This window comes from Oncorhynchus gorbuscha, linkage group LG06 (assembly GCF_021184085.1).
Source record: "Oncorhynchus gorbuscha isolate QuinsamMale2020 ecotype Even-year linkage group LG06, OgorEven_v1.0, whole genome shotgun sequence".
Taxonomy (NCBI): Eukaryota; Metazoa; Chordata; class Actinopteri; order Salmoniformes; family Salmonidae; genus Oncorhynchus; species Oncorhynchus gorbuscha.
The window spans coordinates 46,971,204-46,988,863 of record NC_060178.1 but is presented as its reverse complement, the minus strand read 5'-3'; the positions used below and the strand labels follow the sequence as shown (position 1 = coordinate 46,988,863).

Sequence of the window (17,660 nt, the reverse complement as noted above, 5' to 3'; positions counted from 1 at the left end):
GGAGAAAGAGAGGAGGGGAGAGAGTGGGAGAAAGAGGAGGAGGAGAGAGTGGGAGAAAGAGAGGAGGGAGAGAGGGGAGAAAGAGAGAAGGGGACAAGAGGAGGGGAGAAAGTGGGAGAAAGAGGAGGGGAGAGAGTGGGAGAAGAGGGGAGGGGGGAGAAAGTGGGAGAGAGAGGGGAGAGAAAGAGGAGGGGAGAGAGTGGGGAGAAAGAGGAGGGAGAAAGTAGGGAGAAAGAGGGAGAAAGAGGAGGGGAGAGAGTGGGAGAAAGAGGAGGGGAGAAAGTGGGAGAAAGAGGAGGGAGAGAGTGGGGAGAAAGAGGAGGGGAGAGTGGGGAGAAAGAGGAGGGAGAGAGTGGGAGAAAGAGGAGGGGAGAGAGTGGGGAGAAAGAGGAGGGGAGAGAGTGGGAGAAAGAGGAGGGAGAGAGGGGAGAAAGGAGGGGAGAGAGTGGGAGAAAGAGGAGGGGAGAGAGTGGGAGAAAGAGGGGGAGAGAGGGAGAAAGAGGGAGAGAGTGGGAGAAAGAGGAGGGAGAGAGTGGGAGAAAGAGGAGGGGAGAGAGTGGGAGAAAGAGGAGGGAGAGAGTGGGAGAAAGAGGAGGGGAGAGAGTGGGAGAAAGAGGAGGGGAGAAAGAGTGGGAGAAAGAGAGGAGGAGAGTGGGAGAGAGAGGAGGGGATAGAGTGGGAGAGAAAGAGAGGGGAGAAAGAGGAGGGGGAGAGAGTGGGAGAAAGAGAGGGGGAGAGAGGGGGAGAAAGAGGGAGAGAAGAGGGGAGAGAGGGAGAAAGAGGGAGAAAGAGGAGGGGAGAGAGTGGGAGAAAGAGGAGGGGAGAGAGTGGGAGAGAGGAGGGAGAGAGTGGGAGAAAGAGGAGGGGAGAGAGTGGGAGAAAGAGGAGGGGAGAGAGGGAAGAGAGAGGAGGGAGAGAGAGTGGGAGAAAGAGGGAGGGAGAGAGGGAGAAATAGGGACAAAGAGGGGAGAGAGTGGGAGAAAGAGGAGGGGAGAGAGTGGGAGAAGGGGAGGAGGGAGAGAGTGGGAGAAAGAGGAGGGGAGAGGTGGGAGAAAGAGGAGGGAGAGAGTGGGAGAAAGAGGAGGGGAGAGAGTGGGAGAAAGAGGAGGGAGAGTGGGAGAAAGAGGGGAGAGAATGGGAGAAAGAGGAGGGGAGAGAGTGGGAGAAAGAGGAGGGGGAGAGAGTGGGAGAAAGAGGAGGGAAGAGAATGGGAGAAAGAGGAGGGAAGAGAATGGCGAAAGAGGGGAGAGAATGGAGAAAGAGGAGGGGAGAGAGTGGGAGAAAGAGGAGGGAGAGAGTGGAAAAGAGGAGAGAGAAAGAGAAGGGAGAGAGTGGGAGAAAGAGGAGGGGAGAGAGTGGGAGAAAGAGGAGAGAGAGTGGGAAAAGAGGAGGGGAGAGAGTGGGAGAAAGAGGAGGGGAGAGAGTGGGAGAAAGAGGAGGAGAGAGTGGGAGAAAGAGGAGGGGAGAGTGGGAGAAAGAGGAGGGGAGAGAGTGGGAGAAAGAGGAGGGGAGAGAGTGGGAGAGAGAGGAGGGGAGAGAGTGGGAGAAAGAGGAGGGGAGAGAGTGGGAGAAAGAGGAGGGGAGAGAGTGGGAGAAAGAGGGGAGAGGGGAGAGAGGAGGGGAGAGAGTGGGAAGAGAGGGAGAGAGTGGGAGAAAGAGAAGGGAGAGAGAGGGAGAAAGAGTGGGGAGAGAGTGGGAGAAAGAGGAGGGGAGAGAGGGAGAAAGAGTGGGAGAAAGAGGAGGGGAGAGAGTGGGAGAAGAGGGGAGAAAGAGGAGGGGAGAAAGTGGGGAGAAAGAGGGGGGAGAAAGTGGGAGAAAGAGGGGAGAAAGTGGGGAGAAAGAGGGAGAAAGAGGAGGGGAGAAAGTGGGGAGAAAGAGGAGGGGGAAAGTGGGGAGAAAGAGGAGGGGAGAGAGTGGGAGAAAGAGGAGGGGAGAAAGTGGGGAGAAAGAGGAGGGGAGAGAGTGGGGAGAAAGAGGAGGGGAGAGAGTGGGAGAAAGAGGAGGGGAGAGAGTGGGAGAAAGAGGAGGGAGAGAGTGGGAGAAAGAGGAGGGGAGAGAGTGGGAGAAAGAGGAGGGGAGAGAGGGAGAAAGAGGAGGGGAGAGAGTGGGAGAAAGAGAAGGTGAGAGAGTGGGAGAAAGAGGAGGGGAGAGAGTGGGAGAAAGATGAGGGGAGAGAGTGGGAAGAGAGAGGGGGGAGAGAGTAGGAGAAAGATGAGGGGAGAGAGTGGGAGAAAGAGGAGGGGAGAGAGTGGGAGAAAGAGAAGGTGAGAGAGTGGGAGAAAGAGGAGGGGAGAGAGTGGGAGAAAGATGAGGGGAGAGAGTGGGAAGAGAGAGGAGGGGAGAGAGTAGGAGAAAGATGAGGGGAGAGAGTGGGAGAAAGAGAAGGGGAGAGAGTGGGAGAAAGAGGAGGGGAGAGAGTGAGAGAAAGAGGAGGGGAGAGAGTGGGAGAAAGAGGAGGGGAGAGAGTGGGAGAAAGAGGAGGGAAGAGAATGGAGAAAGAGGAGGGGAGAGATTGGGAGAAAGAGGAGGGGAGAGAGTGGGAGAAAGAGGAGGGGAGAGAGTGGGAAGAGAGGAGGGGAGAGAGTGGGAAGAGAGAGGAGAGAGTGGGAGAAAGAGAAGGGGAGAGAGTGGGAGAAAGAGGAGGGGAGAGAGTGGGAGAAAGAGGAGGGGAGAGAGTGGGAGAAAGAGGAGAGGAGAGAGTGGGAGAAAGAGGAGAGGAGAGAGTGGGAGAAAGAGAAGGGGAGAGAGTGGGAGAAAGAGGAGGGGAGAGAGTGGGAGAAAGAGGAGGGGAGAGAATGGAGAAAGAGGAGGGGAGAGAGTGGGAGAAAGAGGAGGGGAGAGAGTGGGAGAAAGAGGAGGGGAGAGAGTGGGAGAAAGAGGAGAGAGAGTGGGAGAAAGAGGAGGGGAGAGAGTGGGAGAAAGATGAGGGGAGAGAGTGGGAAGAGAGAGGAGGGGAGAGAGTGGGAGAAAGATGAGGGGAGAGAGTGGGAGAAAGAGGAGGGGAGAGAGTGGGAGAAAGAGGAGGGGAGAGAGTGGGAGAAAGAGAAGGGGAGAGAGTGGGAGAAAGAGGAGGGGAGAGAGTGGGAGAAAGAGTGGGAGAAAGAGGAGGGGAGAGAGTGAGAGAAAGAGGAGGGGAGAGAGTGAGAGAAAGAGGAGGGGAGAGAGTGAGAGAAAGAGGGGAGAGAGTGAGAGAAAGAGGGGAGAGAGTGGGAGAAAGAGGAGGGGAGAGAGTGGGAGAAAGAGGAGTGGAGAGAGTGGGAGAAAGAGGAGTGGAGAGAGTGAGAGAAAGAGGAGTGGAGAGAGTGGGAGAAAGAGGAGGGGAGAGTGGGAGAGAGTGGGAAGAGAGAGGAGAGAGGGAGAAAGAGGAGGGAGAGAGGGAGAAAGAGGAGGGTTAAGAGAAAGAGAGGGGAGAGAGTGGGAGAAAGAGGAGGGGAGAGAGTGGGGGAGAAAGAGGAGGGGGAGAGAGTGGGAGAAAGAGGAGGGGAGAGAGTGGGAGAAAGAGGAGGGGAGAGAGTGGGGAGAAAGAGGAGGGGAGAGAGTGGGGAGAAAGAGGAGGGGAGAGAGTGGGGAGAAAGAGGAGGGGAGAGAGTGGGGAGAAAGAGGAGGGGAGAGAGTGGGGAGAAAGAGGAGGGGAGAGAGTGGGGAGAAAGAGGAGGGGAGAGAGTGGGGAGAAAGAGGAGGGGAGAGAGTGGGGAGAAAGAGGAGGGGAGAGAGTGGGAGAAAGAGGAGGGGAGAGAGTGGGAGAAAGAGGAGGGGATGAGGGGAGAAAGAGGAGGGGATAGAGTGGGAGAAAGAGGAGGGATAGAGTGGGAGAAAGAGGAGGGGATAGAGTGGGAGAAAGAGGAGGGGATAGAGTGGGAGAAAGAGGAGGGGAGAGAGTGGGAGAAAGAGGAGGGGATAGAGTGGGAGAAAGAGGAGGGGAGAGAGTGGGAAGAGAGAGGAGGGGATTGAGTGGGAAGAGAGAGGAGGGGATAGAGTGGGAGAAAGAGAGGAGGGGAGAGAGTGGGAGAAAGAGAGGAGGGGAGAGAGTGGGAGAAAGAGAGGAGGGGAGAGAGTGGGAAAAGAGGGACAAAGAGGAGGGGAGAGAGTGGGAGAAAGAGGAGGGGAGAGTGGGAAAAGAGGAGGGGAGAGTGGGAGAAAGAGGAGGGGAGAGAGTGGGAGAAAGAGGAGGGGAGAGAGTGGGAAGAGAGAGGAGGGGAGAGAGTGGGAGAAAGAGGAGGGGAGAGAGTGGGAGAAAGAGGAGGGGAGAGAGTGGGAGAAAGAGGAGGGGAGAGAGTGGGAAAATAGGGACAAAGAGGGGAGAGAGTGGGAGAAAGAGGAGGGGAGAGAGTGGGAAGAGAGGAGGGGAGAGAGTGGGAAGAGAGTGGGAGAAAGAGGAGGGGAGAGAGTGGGAAGAGAGAGGAGGGGAGAGAGTGGGAGAAAGAGGAGGGGAGAGAGTGGGAGAAAGAGGGGAGAGAGTGGGAGAAAGAGGAGGGGAGAGAGTGGGAGAAAGAGGAGGGGAGAAAGTGGGAGAAAGAGGGAAGAGAATGGAGAAAGAGGAGGGGAGAGATTGGGAGAAAGAGGAGGGGAGAGAGTGGGAAGAGAGGAGGGGAGAGAGTGGGAAGAGAGGGAGAAAGAGGGGAGAGAATGGAGAAAGAGGAGGGGAGAGAGTGGGAGAAAGAGGGAGAAAGAGGAGGGGAGAGAGTGGGAGAAAGAGGAGGGGAGAGAATGGGAAGAGGGAGCGTAGGAGCGAGGAAAGAACACAAAGTGGTTTAATAACGTGTGAAACAGGCATAGTTCATTATTTCCATCTGGGTCCTTTTCATTTAAAGATTGAACGATATGGTGAGGAATATTCACTTCTACGGGCTGCTGTTGTCATGGCAATTGTTCGCAAGCAAGGCCATGGCTGTCCATGTTAAGAGGTGAGGCCTGCTAGATGAATGGTGGGTTAGAAGGCTCGGGGGGGGGCTTATTGTGGCCTTGTGTCTCAATCGGGACGTATAGGAGTTAAACATGATGAAACATGGTGAACATGATGAAGGGAGTGGCAGGGGTTGAAGGTGACCCACCTGAGTTGAGGTCCCGTCCAGGGTTAAAGGCTCGACTGTTGACGGTGGGGGACAGCCGGTCACAGCAGATGGTCTTGGACACGTTGGTGTTGAAGTTACCGTGGAACCTGAATGGAGACAGAACACATGACATTTGTGACGGCGCCACTGATCTCCCACAGAAGTAATATCTCTCAGAAACAGCCCGGGCTGGAGGGAGATGCAGAGAGGTAAACACAAAGGGAAGGACATCAAGGAGAGGACGGAATCAGGAAACACACAGAGTGCTGATGGAAACAGTAGCAACCATCTCAATGATGCCCATGCTGTGTGTGGAATATATGCCTCTCTCATTCCCAGTAGACGCACCCCTTGCATGCATAGGTGGGGTGCATGTAGTGAGTGAGTGTTTGTGGGGTCCTCTAAGCCCAGTCGATCCCCTATCACGGCATTACAAGGAGTTGGCAGCCCGCTGGTACCTCCACGCAGTCATAGCAGCTAGTCTCATAGCAGCTAGCTCCCAGAGTGCCTCAGCTTCCCTAATGAAGAGCTGAGAACGGGATGGGGAGACGAGAGGAGGAGAGGGGGGTCCTCAGGGGAGTAGCCTGCTCCACACTGCACCGCGGGCTGGGTCGCTTTGATCCCGCACCCCCTTCCCAGCTCCACTAAACCCCGCGCCCCTGCTGCCTCACATTCTGTCCTTCCTTCCACACAGGAAAACACAACCGACCAGCGGTCACCCGCTGACACACACAAATACGCACGCCTGCAGACGCGCACACGCGGCGAGCCGCCATCCTCGCCGAACGCACGTACACTCTCGCCTTCCTCTCTTCCTACTGCCCCCCCCCCTCCTCCTCCAGAGCTTGAGAGAGTGCATTTGATTGACAGCTGCTCTGATGCATCAGTTCCTTTGTACTTCAGACATTAAAGTCCCATTAGGCTACATTCATTATTATTCTCCTTCAACACACTTTGCACGCGGGGGGCTAAGCAAAATGTTGCCGGATAAAAAAATACATTTGCAAGTGCTTTGAATTTGACATCAAAACCTGGAGAACGAGAGCGGCGCAGGAGAGAGGGAGGGACGGGAGGGAGAAAGGATGAGAAAGGGGAGAGAGAGAGAGCGAGAGAGACGAGAGAGAAGGGGGGAGGAGAGAGAGAGAGCAAAGAAGGAAAACCTTCTGGCCCCAATTTGGATGCAACATGCAAATGAGGGTCTTGAAAAACATCCCTGCTTTTAAAAGGAGTATATAAAAAAATATAATAAAGAAAAATAGATGAAATAACCCCTGAAGCGGCACTGAGAGCGCACAGCAGATACAGAGCGTTTCCTTACGCCAGAAACACAATACCGCTCTTCCAGTATCAGAAGCCTCAGCTAGCTTGTGACGAGGCCCCTGCTAGATTGTGACGAGGCCCCTGCTAGCTTGTGACGAGGCCCCTGCTAGCTTGTGACGAGGCCCCTGCTAGCTTGTGACGAGGCCCCTGCTAGCTTGTGAGGAGGCCCCCTGCTAGCTTGTGACGAGGCCCCTGCTAGCTTGTGACGAGGCCCCTGCTAGCTTGTGACGAGGCCCCTGCTAGCTTGTGACGAGGCCCCTGCTAGCTTGTGACGAGGCCCCTTGCTACCTTGTGACGAGGCCCCTGCTAGCTTGTGACGAGGCCCCTTGCTAGCTTGTGACGAGGCCCCTGCCGGCATAATGTTCCATGATGAAGGGGTTGCTATGCTTTGTTTCAATACCCTATAGGGAGGGGTTCTCTTCGCCTCGATCGGGGAGATGACAGGAATACCGCAGAACGCTATTGGTACTATGTCACTGTATGACTGACATCTCCTACACTCCCCTGTGCGTAACGTTTCATTTTGAACCATTGCTGCCGACTCCACCAAACCCTTGTGCTCAACGCCTGTAGCCCTGTTATTTGACGAACGGTGACATAAATCTATTGTATTACCGTGCGGACGGTATGCACTACTACTGCTTCTGAAGAGCTTGCTGCGTATTCAGTTTGACCGGAAGGAATACGGATGTTGTTGTTCTTTCAAGAGTGTTTTACATCATCTCCACAGTGAGTTGGAGTATTGCCATAGCCCTGCGGAGAGAAAGGACCCCCCCCCCCATTTTCCCAAGCCCCCCCTCCCTCTTTTAATCCGTCGGTGCACACAGCAATGCGTTTGATTAGCGTAGCTGCCGGGGAGGATAAGAGGGGGGGGGGATCAATGGGGATTTGGGGAGCAGGGAGTGAGGGCGGAGGAAGGTCTCTTAATAGGGACAGAAGCATTTGGTCAGAGAGATAGAGAGGGCTCCTATCAGCCCGGGGTTTAAAGCATGTTAAGTCTCTCTACCCCCCCCCTCTCTCTCACTCTCCCTCCCCCTCGCCCCCTCATGCTCAAAACAGAGGCTTCATTAGTTCACTCAGAGCAACAACAAAAAATGGGAAAACCAGCTGACCCCTGATCCCAGCTCTCCCTCACAGAGATCAGTGAAGGATCAACACGCCTGAGGAGAAGAGCTCAGTCACCAGCGGTCAGTTCACATTAAAACTGCTGTAGCATTTCCATTTCCTGTCCCACTGACTAGAAAGTCATAATGAGGCGCAGGAGGTAACGTGTTCTCATAATACTCCTCCAGCAACACCTCCCTGGAGACCGTAGCCGGACAAGAACATCAGGAATGGCTGGGTGGAACTTACAACCCTGTATAATCCCTGTCGTTATCGGGAAAAACACACAGTTGGCCAGCTTAAACGCCTGCTCTTATCTCCGCTGGCCTGCATGGCTGGCTAGCGACCGTTTGTCCTTTCTGAGGTAACCATAGAGATACACACACTGAGTATAGCAAACGTTAGGAACATCTTCCTTAATAGTCAGTTGCGTACCGTACCCCCCCCCCCCCCTCCCTTTCCATCTACACTGATTGAAGTGGATTTAACAAGACACATCAATAAGATATCGTAGAAGGTGAATCCAGGTGAGAACTACGTCATGGAAAGAATAGGTGTTTCGGTGTCCCGTCTGCGTGCGGAGGGGGTGTATGTGTATCTGTACCGCGCGCTGCGGATGGCTGACTTACACTGGAGACGGGAGTTCGGGGCTATGAGACGTGCACACGGTTCTTGTCGTCCGCCCCTCAAAATAAGTCCGAAATGATTGTGATCCAGCTGGTACCTGAAGATCAGTCACTAAAACCTGAAACACGTGCCATTTATTTTCAGGCATTGATTGGTTGATTAGACCTGGAAGCTGTCCCCCTGACTGAACACTGATGAAAGCATTGCAGCGTGGCGTGTGGGGGGGGCCTATGGGCTGGCTGACACCGCTGTGGTCGCGTGACGGCTCTGTGACATGGTTAATCCTGTGAACCACCTGACACCCCCAGCTATGACCTGCCACATGACCCAGGAGCAGGCAGCAGCAGCTGACTAAGCCCAACAAAGGACACCCTGACCTGGGGACGGGTGGGTCTGCCACCAGCTTCTCTGGAGGGTCCAGCACGGTACCGAGTTAGAGTCTGGAAACTGGACTCACGGCATTTCACTGGCACACATCAGATGTTTGAATCTTTAGCCTTCCCTGGCTGGGACTGGGAGAGCCTGCGGAGTTACTCTGCACTCCTTCAAAACGGTCACGCTCCCAGATTAACTTTTGCAAAAGTGAGAGCAGTCAGCTCCCCCCCCCCCCCCCCCCCCCCCCCAGTGGGATTCTTGGAAGTCGTGGGAGCCCTCAGAAGTGAGCCTCGCCGCATCCCTTCCACACCCCATCCGCAACATCACCATCATCATCTTCTTCACTCTGTCAACCCTAGCTCTCCCAGCTTCCTCGCTCTCCTCCAGAATAAGTGTGCCTGAGAAGAAAAAAAAACCCAGACTGGACTCAATCCGGGTGAAATTCTACAGGTATTATTCTGGAGCGGAGTCGGACTGATTGCGGGAGAAGCAGAGACAGAACCTGGAACTCCAGATGAGTCGGGGGGAGAAACTTCAGAGAGACGGAAAACACCATCAGACTGAGAGATGGAGGAAGGGAGAGAGAAGAAGAAGACAGGAAGAGGGAGAGAGAGAGAGATACATAGACAGCTGGAGCTGTAGAGATTAGTGTTGAAAGCAGCTCTCTTGCCCTCTCTCTTGCCCTCTCTCTCTCCCTCTCCCTCTCTCCCTCCCTCCCTCTCTCCCTCCCTCCCCCTCCCTCCCTCTCTCCCTCCCTCCCTCTCTCCCTCTCCCTCCCCTCCCTCCCTCCCTCCCTCCCTCCCCCTCCCTCCCTCCCTCCCTCCCCCTCCCTCCCTCCCTCCCCCTCCCTCCCTCCCTCTCCCTCGTTTGACGTGCGTTTGCTCCTGCAGGTGGCGGGAGATTGATGGAGGTAGGCCTCCAGATGACTCCAATACCCATAAACAACCGCATCTGTCTGGGAGAATTAAATGGCCGCCGAGCTGAGCAGTGGCGCGCTCATCACCACCACTGCGGCTCATGCGTGTGAACGAAAGGCTGCTGGTTTGAATCCACGCGCCGATTAAGTGACACATCTTGCCGATGCGCCCTTGAGCAAGGCACTTAACCCGAACTAAGTCGCTCTGGATAAGAGCGCCTGCTGAATGACTAAAATGCCAATTCAAGTTGCAGATTTTGCACACGTGGAGGAGACAGTTTCTAGAAAGGCTCGGAGGAGACAGTTTCTAGAAAGGCTCGGAGGAGACTGTTTCTAGAAAGGCTCGGAGGAGACTGTTTCTAGAAAGGCTTGGAGGAGACTGTTTCTAGAAAGGCTTGGAGGAGACTGTTTCTAGAAAGGCTTGGAGGAGACTGTTTCTAGAAAGGCTTGGAGGAGACTGTTTCTAGAAAGGCTTGGAGGAGACTGTTTCTAGAAAGGCTTGGAGGAGACTGTTTCTAGAAAGGCTTGGAGGAGACTGTTTCTAGAAAGGCTTGGAGGAGACTGTTTCTAGAAAGGCTTGGAGGAGACTGTTTCTAGAAAGGCTTGGAGGAGACTGTTTCTAGAAAGGCTTGGAGGAGACTGTTTCTAGAAAGGCTTGGAGGAGACTGTTTCTAGAAAGGCTTGGAGGAGACTGTTTCTAGAAAGGCTTGGAGGAGACTGTTTCTAGAAAGGATTAAAATACATTTAAACAGAGAAAGGGGTAATGGGGTTGTGTGTGTGTGTGTGTGTGTGTGTGTGTGTGTGTGTGTGTGTGTGTGTGTGTGTGTGTGTGTGTGTGTGTGTGTGTGTGTGTGTGTGTGTGTGTGTGTGTGTGTGTGTGTGTGTGTGTGTGTGTGTGTGTGTGTGTGTGTGTGTGTGTGTGTGTGTGTGTGTGTGTATACTCACTCCATCATGGAGGGGGGGATGCTGCAGCAGTCTTGGATGGCGGTGAGGGGGGAGGTCAGGTGGGCCGTGTAGGATGCCTCCACCACCTGCTTGTTCCTGTTCACCACGTCCAGGTAACGGTTAAACTTCTCGCGGATCTTCTTCGCAAGCTACAACCAATCACACACACACACACACAGTTGGATATAATCCTGTATAGAACACATCATACGCAAGGTTCTCCTCAACATGGTGGAATTACTAGTGGAAAACATAACCGCACGAGCGCGCACACACACACACACACACACACACACACACACACACACGATTAATATGATTATATTTGAGTACCTATTCTTTTTTGTCAGGCGGGGTTGAAGCACATCCTTCAGATCTAGGGTCTAAACGCAGTCAGACAGGCTACTCCTCTTTATTCAGAGTTGAGCACGGCCCGTATAAAGCACAACCACAAGTCCTCGTACATACTTGGTTGAATTAACAAGGCAGAGAGCTGTGAACAACATCAAAAGTCCTCCGAACCCCCGACTCCGCCTGAAATGCGGTTTCAACTTTGAGGAGAAGTCATGACGCGCTACACAGTCGGCTGTACGGAAACCCGAGAGAAAAGACCAAGTGTGATTCCTGAAGAAACCAGAAAAAGAAACAGTGAGAGAGAGAGGGGGTCCCTCTACACAGTCCCCAAATCCAGGAGGAGTTCAACTTACATACAGCTCTGACAGACATACTGAAACCAGCCGTCTCTACACCGTCCCCAAATCCAGGAGGAATTCAACTTACATAGAGCTCTGACAGACATACTGAAACCAGCCGTCTCTACACAGTCCCCAAATCCTGGAGGAATTCAACCTAAATAGAGCTCTGACAGACATACTGAAACCAGCCGTCTCTACACAGTCCCCAAATCCAGGAGGAATTCAACTTACATAGAGCTCTGACAGACATACTGAAACCAGCAGTCTCTACACAGTCCCCACATCCAGGAGGAATTCAACTTACATAGAGCTCTGACAGACATACTGAAACCAGCCGTCTCTACACAGTCCCCAAATCCAGGAGGAATTCAACCTAAATAGAGCTCCGACAGACATACTGAAACCAGCCGTCTCTACACAGTCCCCAAATCCAGGAGGAATTCAACTTACATAGAGCTCTGAGACATACTGAAACCAGCCGTCTCTACACAGTCCCCAAATCCAGGAGGAATTCAACTTACATAGAGCTCTGACAGACATACTGAAACCAGCCGTCTCTACACCGTCCCCAAATCCAGGAGGAATTCAACTTACATAGAGCTCTGACAGACATACTGAAACCAGCCGTCTCTACACAGTCCCCAAATCCAGGAGGAATTCAACTTACATAGAGCTCTGACAGACATACTGAAACCAGCCGTCTCTACACAGTCCCCAAATCCAGGAGGAATTCAACTTACATAGAGCTCTGAGACATACTGAAACCAGCCGTCTCTACACAGTCCCCAAATCCAGGAGTTCAAGGCAACGTATAGTTACCAGAACTCGGTCCTCGGGACACACGTTGTTGTCGTTGTTGTTTTGCCGTGGCACTACACAGCGGATTGAAATAATCAACTAAGCGTCCAGCTTTGATCATTTGAGTCAGCTGTGTGGTGCTAGGGCAAAAAGACACACAAAAAATGACGTGCTCCCCTTGTGGTTCCCGAGGACATAGTTTGAGAAACGCTGATGCAGAGCCGCGAGCACACGGAACACCCTTCTCTGTCAAACTGGTGCTTGGCTACAGAGCAGCAAGGGGAACTACCCCTCCCTACCTTCAGGCTCTGCTCAAACCCTAGAACCCAACCCGGGTCTCTTGGCCCTCCCACCCGTATTCATTTAAAAATACTCATATCCCAGAGCAAGAAGTACAGCTTCATATGACACCAATTGTTGTTTTGTAGCACCTACAGATGAAACAAGATGGCGTCTTAAAGGAGGCCTGAGTAAGGCCAAAATGTCAAACGCTACGGACAAATGACAAAGATATATAAACAATCCTCCCCCCAAAAAGACCGTTCTACGGATTCAATTGTGAAAATCCCCAAAGCCATGGTGTTTTTTGTTGCTCTGGTCTTGTGAGAAATCACTCAAAAATGTGGTTCATTAAAAAAGGGGCAGATAATTGAATTAGTGTCCGGCCTGACTAGAATTAGTGTTCGGCAGTCTGTCCTGTGTGTCAGCTAACGCTAGGCATACATTACAGCTCTCAGAGGGGGAGTTATGGCTCACTGCACGCATCTCGGAGCCTCTTTCAAAAAAAGGGTTCCCACCTGGGGGACACTAATAACGAGCGCACTAGCAGCTCCTCACAACAGGTTCTTGTTCCTACTCTGGAGCCAATGAAAAACCCCCACAGGGAACCAACCTTGTTAGAACCTACAGGACCGTGGCAACCCCCCCACCCCACTCCTACGCATTCAAGCACAGGCTACATAGACTGAAAAAAAAGCACTGATAATGCACACAAACTCAGAACACACAGTAGGCTTTAAACAAGACTCAAAGACTCAAATCAAGTCACTTACATTCCCTCCCCGCCTGGAGAAAAGAAAAATAACTTGGGAGAACCGCCTCTACCGGCAGCCAGTCTCCTCTACCGGCAGCCAGTCTCCTCTACCGGCCGCCAGTCTCCTCTACCAGCCGCCAGTCTCCTCTACCGGCCGCCAGTCTCCTCTACCGGCCGCCAGTCTCCTCTACCGGCCGCCAGTCTCCACTACCGGCGCCAGTCTCGCCAGTCTCCTCTACCGGCAGCCAGTCTCCTCTACCGGCAGCCAGTCTCCTCTACCGGCAGCCAGTCTCCTCTACCGCAGCCAGTCTCCTCTACCGGCAGCCAGTCTCCTCTCTCCTCTACCGGCAGCCAGTCTCCTCTACCGGCAGCCAGTCTCCTCTACCGGCAGCCAGTCTCCTCTCTCCTCTACCGGCAGCCAGTCTCCTCTACCGGCAGCCAGTCTCCTCTACCGGCAGCCAGTCTCCTCTACCGGCAGCCAGTCTCCTCTACCGGCAGCCAGTCTCCTCTACCGGCAGCCAGTCTCCTCTACCGGCAGCCAGTCTCCTCTACCGGCAGCCAGTCTCCTCTACCGGCAGCCAGTCTCCACTACCGGCAGCCAGTCTCCTCTACCCAGTCTCCTACCGCAGCCAGTCTCCTCTACCGGCAGCCAGTCTCCTCTACCGGCAGCCAGTCTCCTCTACCGGCAGCCAGTCTCCTCTACCGGCAGCCAGTCTCCACTACCGGCAGCCAGTCTCCACTACCGGCAGCCAGTCTCCACACCTGTTCACATCCCATAATGAGGCGTGCCTGCCAACACTGCCCAGGCCAGGAACAGGAGAAATATGCTGTGACCCATTAACCGAGCTACACCCAATCAGCCAGTCGCTGTTCCTATTAAGCCGCAAGCCCAACCGCTCCTCCGATTATGTCATTATACAGGGGCCAGCAGCGTCACCCTGAATTACAGTGCCACCCGATACAAGAGTCCAAAGATGGCACCATATTCCCTACATAGTGCACTACTTTTGACAAGGTCCCGTAAGGGCTACGGTCAAAAGTAGTGCACTATGTCGGTAGTAGGTTGTCATTTGGGACGCAACCAAAACTACTGTACCCCCCCCCCCTCCCAGACTGGGCCGGACCAGCAATTAGGACCAACGTGGACTCACTATTAGGTGCGTCTCAACCACGATTGAGCTGTCCGAGTGCCTTCGCAGCCCTAGCCACAGCACGGTGTGGTTAAGACTTAGAAATACCCATTCATGAGTCCAGAGGAACGAGAAACCAAAAGGCCTGCAGCAAGGCACAGGTTTAGTGATTTAGAACTACTTTTCCTTAGCCAAAACCACCCTCCTTCTCCCCCTCTCTACCCACAAAATCGCAAGCAACCTCACCAACTACTCCCGGCCTTACCGTTTACTCCTCCCACCTTCACTACAACACACGTTGGGGCTCTGTGGTTGCTGTAGCCCTGACCAGACGGTCCCAGACCACACAGTTTCATTGTGTGGCTCTGGTTCAGGGCTGTTACGGCTAGGTCTGGGTTAGGGAGGAGACCTGTGACCCGTGTCAGTGCTGGGAGAAGAAAATCAAGGTCCCATCAAGGTCATTCCAGGGATTTTGTTGTCATCGTCGTTGTTGTTGTTGTTGTTGTTGTTAACACAGAAACTCCTCCGCGAGCCCCGACTGGCCTTTTACATAAATGTCACCGTCAGACTACAGCCTCCACACCTCTGGTCTACTGAGTCTCTGGGGGCTCAGGCACACTGATAGACAGACTGGGCTATTAGACTGGCGTGACCACCTCGTCCTCTGGCTACACACAACAATGCGTCTATCTATAGGCTGTTTTGACCTCCGGCTAGCTGCCCATTGTCTGCAGTCTCTCTCGCTTTGCTGATTCTATCTTATCTCCCCAGAGGACCAAACAGACATAACGCTCAGGACTTCTAATAGGAAATGTCCACTCCACTGTCTGGCTCAGTCCACAAGGGATCTTCTTCATTTTGGTCTGAAACTCATTTCCTGGGAACACACGCCTTTCTTTTACATGCCTCTCTGGGAAGAGAGCAGCAACCTGGACTGTAGAATTACAGTAAAAACACAAGCTAAAGCAAATAAACATCTAGAATCATGTTCATTACACTTTAAACATTTCTGGGATGAGTGGAGATGGCCAGCCTATGTCATTACTCAGTAGCAGATGTCATCACCCTGCTCGTCTCCTGGCTGAGTAACGAGAGGGAGATGGTGTCGGGGAGCCAGGGTGCCAGTCTCAAAGCCAGGCTTCTGTCTGTCTGTCTTTCAGTCAGTCTTTTTTCTTTGAGCTTCCTCCCCACTGTGGATTCAGCTCTAATTGGTGCTGTTTTGGCTGCCATGGTGCCAAAGTGTCATTTCCCACCTGCCTCCTAGCCGGGGAGAACCATGCCAGCAATGCCAGGGCTGGCACCGTCTGGTCTTGGTGATGCTAAATTAGAGAGAGTCTTAGAGGAAAGCAATTGCTGCAGAGACACTGTCGTACATCTTGTCAATATTTTGGATGAATTTGAACAGCTTAAGAGTCATTCTTTGAAGGAAAAAAAGAGAAAAAAATAAGGAAAAAAATACAGCTACATGGAAAAATCTTCAGCAAACATTTTATCAATCAAGGCATCTACTGGTCAGATGCATTTAGCATGGTTTCTGGAAATGTAATTCGAAATAAAAAGTTTAAAAAATATATATTTTAAACATACTGTAACTAAATGTCCACACACGAGAAGTGGTAACCTATAACCTAACCTACAGTCCACAGATGGATACTACTGGAGCCATATACTGTTCAATCGGAAAGTACCTCCGCATTTTGTTACAGACTTTTTCTAAAATATATATTTTTATCCCTCAATCTACACATTATACCCCATAATGACAAAGCAAAAGTGGGTTTATAGAACTGTTTGCTAATTTATTATTTTAAAAAAAATCTAAAATATGGAAATATCACATTTACATAAGTACTCAAACCCTTTGCTTAGTACTTTGTCGAAGCACCTTCAGCAGCGATTACAGCCTCGAATCTCCTGGGGTATGCTTGGCAAGCTTGGCACAACTGTATTTGAGAAGTTTCTCCCATTCTTCTCTGCAGATCCTCTCGAGCTCGGCCAGGTTGGATGAGGAGCGTCACTGCACAGCTATTTTCAGGTCTCTCCAGAAATGTTCAACCGGGTTCAAGTCCAGGCTCTGGCTGGGCCACCTAAGGACATTCAGAGACTTGTCCCGAAGCCACTCTTGCGTTGGTCTTGGCTGCGTGCTTAGAGTAGTTGTCCTGTTGGAAGGTGAACCATAGCCCCAGTCTATGGTCCTGAGCATTCTGGAGCAGATTTGTATTAAGGATCGCTCTGTACTTTGCTCCGTTCATCTTCCATTCAATCCTGACTAGTTCGTGCCTCTGAAAAACATCCCCACAGCATGATGCTGCCGCCACCATGCTTCACCATAGGGATGGTGCCAGGTTTCTTCCAGACGTGACCCTTGGCATTCAAGCCAAATCTTGGTTTCATCAGACCAGAGTCCTTTAGTTGCCCCCAAGTGGGCTGTAAAGGACTGTCTTTCTTCTGGCCACTCTACCATAAAGACTTGATTAGTGGAGTGCTGCAGAGATGGTTGTCCTTCTGGGAGGTTCTCCCATCTCCACAGAGGAACTCTGAAGATCTGTCAGAGTGACCATCGGATTCTTGGTGAGCTCCATGACCAAGGCCCTTCTCCCCCGATTGCTCAGTTTTGCCGGGCTGCCAGCTCTCGCAAGAGTCTTGGTGGTTCCAAACTTCTAACATTTAATAACGATGGAGGCCACTGTGTTCTTGGGAAACTTCAATGCTGCAGGAATGCTTTAGTACCCTTCCCCAGATCTGTGCCTCGATACAATCCTGTCTCAGATCCCTTTCTCAGAGCCCCAAAAACCCTTTGGCTTGGTTTTTGCTCTGACATGGACTATCAACTGTGGGACCTTAAATAGACAGCTGTGTGCCTTTCCAAATCATGTCCAATCATTTGAATTTACCACAGGTGGACTCCAATACAAGTTGTAGAAACATCAAGGATCATCAATAGAAACATGATGCACTTGAATTTCAAGTCTCATAGCAAAGGGGCTGAATACTTGTGTAAATAACTGTAAATCTGTTTTTTTATTTTGTATACATTTGCACAAAAAAATAAAAACCTTATGGAGTATTGTGGGATGAGGGAAACATTTAATTTCATCCATTTTAGAATACGGCTGTAACGTAACAAAATGTGGAAAAGGGTCTGAATTCACTGTACAGAGCGAGAGAGCGAGAGCGAGAGAGTTAGTTAGGCCAGGTTTAAGAACAGCCGCCATGCTAGCGTCCATATTGAACTTCATTATTTAAATGTTGGTGATGTAACAACACGACAACTCCCTATGAAATGATCCGCTGTAAACAAGCAACACAGAGCTGTGAGCTTCACAGATGTTTTTATTGATTAGCATTCAGGATCAGTAGCTGTGGGGCAGAAACAGATCTATCAAATGACCTATTGATTAAACGAATCCAGTACCAACCCCTGTACTGTATATTATACTGAGCCAGTGGAAATAGTAGTAGCCGGTCTACCAAACCATGTCGTCCAAACATCACCGACCACTGCAGTGCAGGAATGGGCAGTAAGCGAACAGTGCCAGCTTATTTGCTCTGCCAACGGTGACCAGACCCATAACACACGCACACACGCACACACGCACACGCACACGCACACGCACACACGCACACGCACACACACACACACACACACGCACACGCACACACACG

General features: G+C 52.1%; 1 protein-coding gene across 1 annotated transcript in view; it reads right to left on the bottom strand.

The window, feature by feature from the left end:
- Positions 1-17,660, bottom strand: part of LOC124038026 (VWFA and cache domain-containing protein 1) — a 111,817-nt gene that overhangs the window by 48,913 nt on the left and 45,244 nt on the right. Inside the window, exons 3-4 of the mRNA XM_046353390.1 lie at positions 10,339-10,487; positions 5,052-5,158 (exon numbers count right to left, since the gene is read on the bottom strand). Of these exons, the coding sequence (XP_046209346.1) occupies positions 5,052-5,158; positions 10,339-10,487 (256 nt within the window). The remainder of the gene's footprint in view (positions 1-5,051; positions 5,159-10,338; positions 10,488-17,660) is intronic.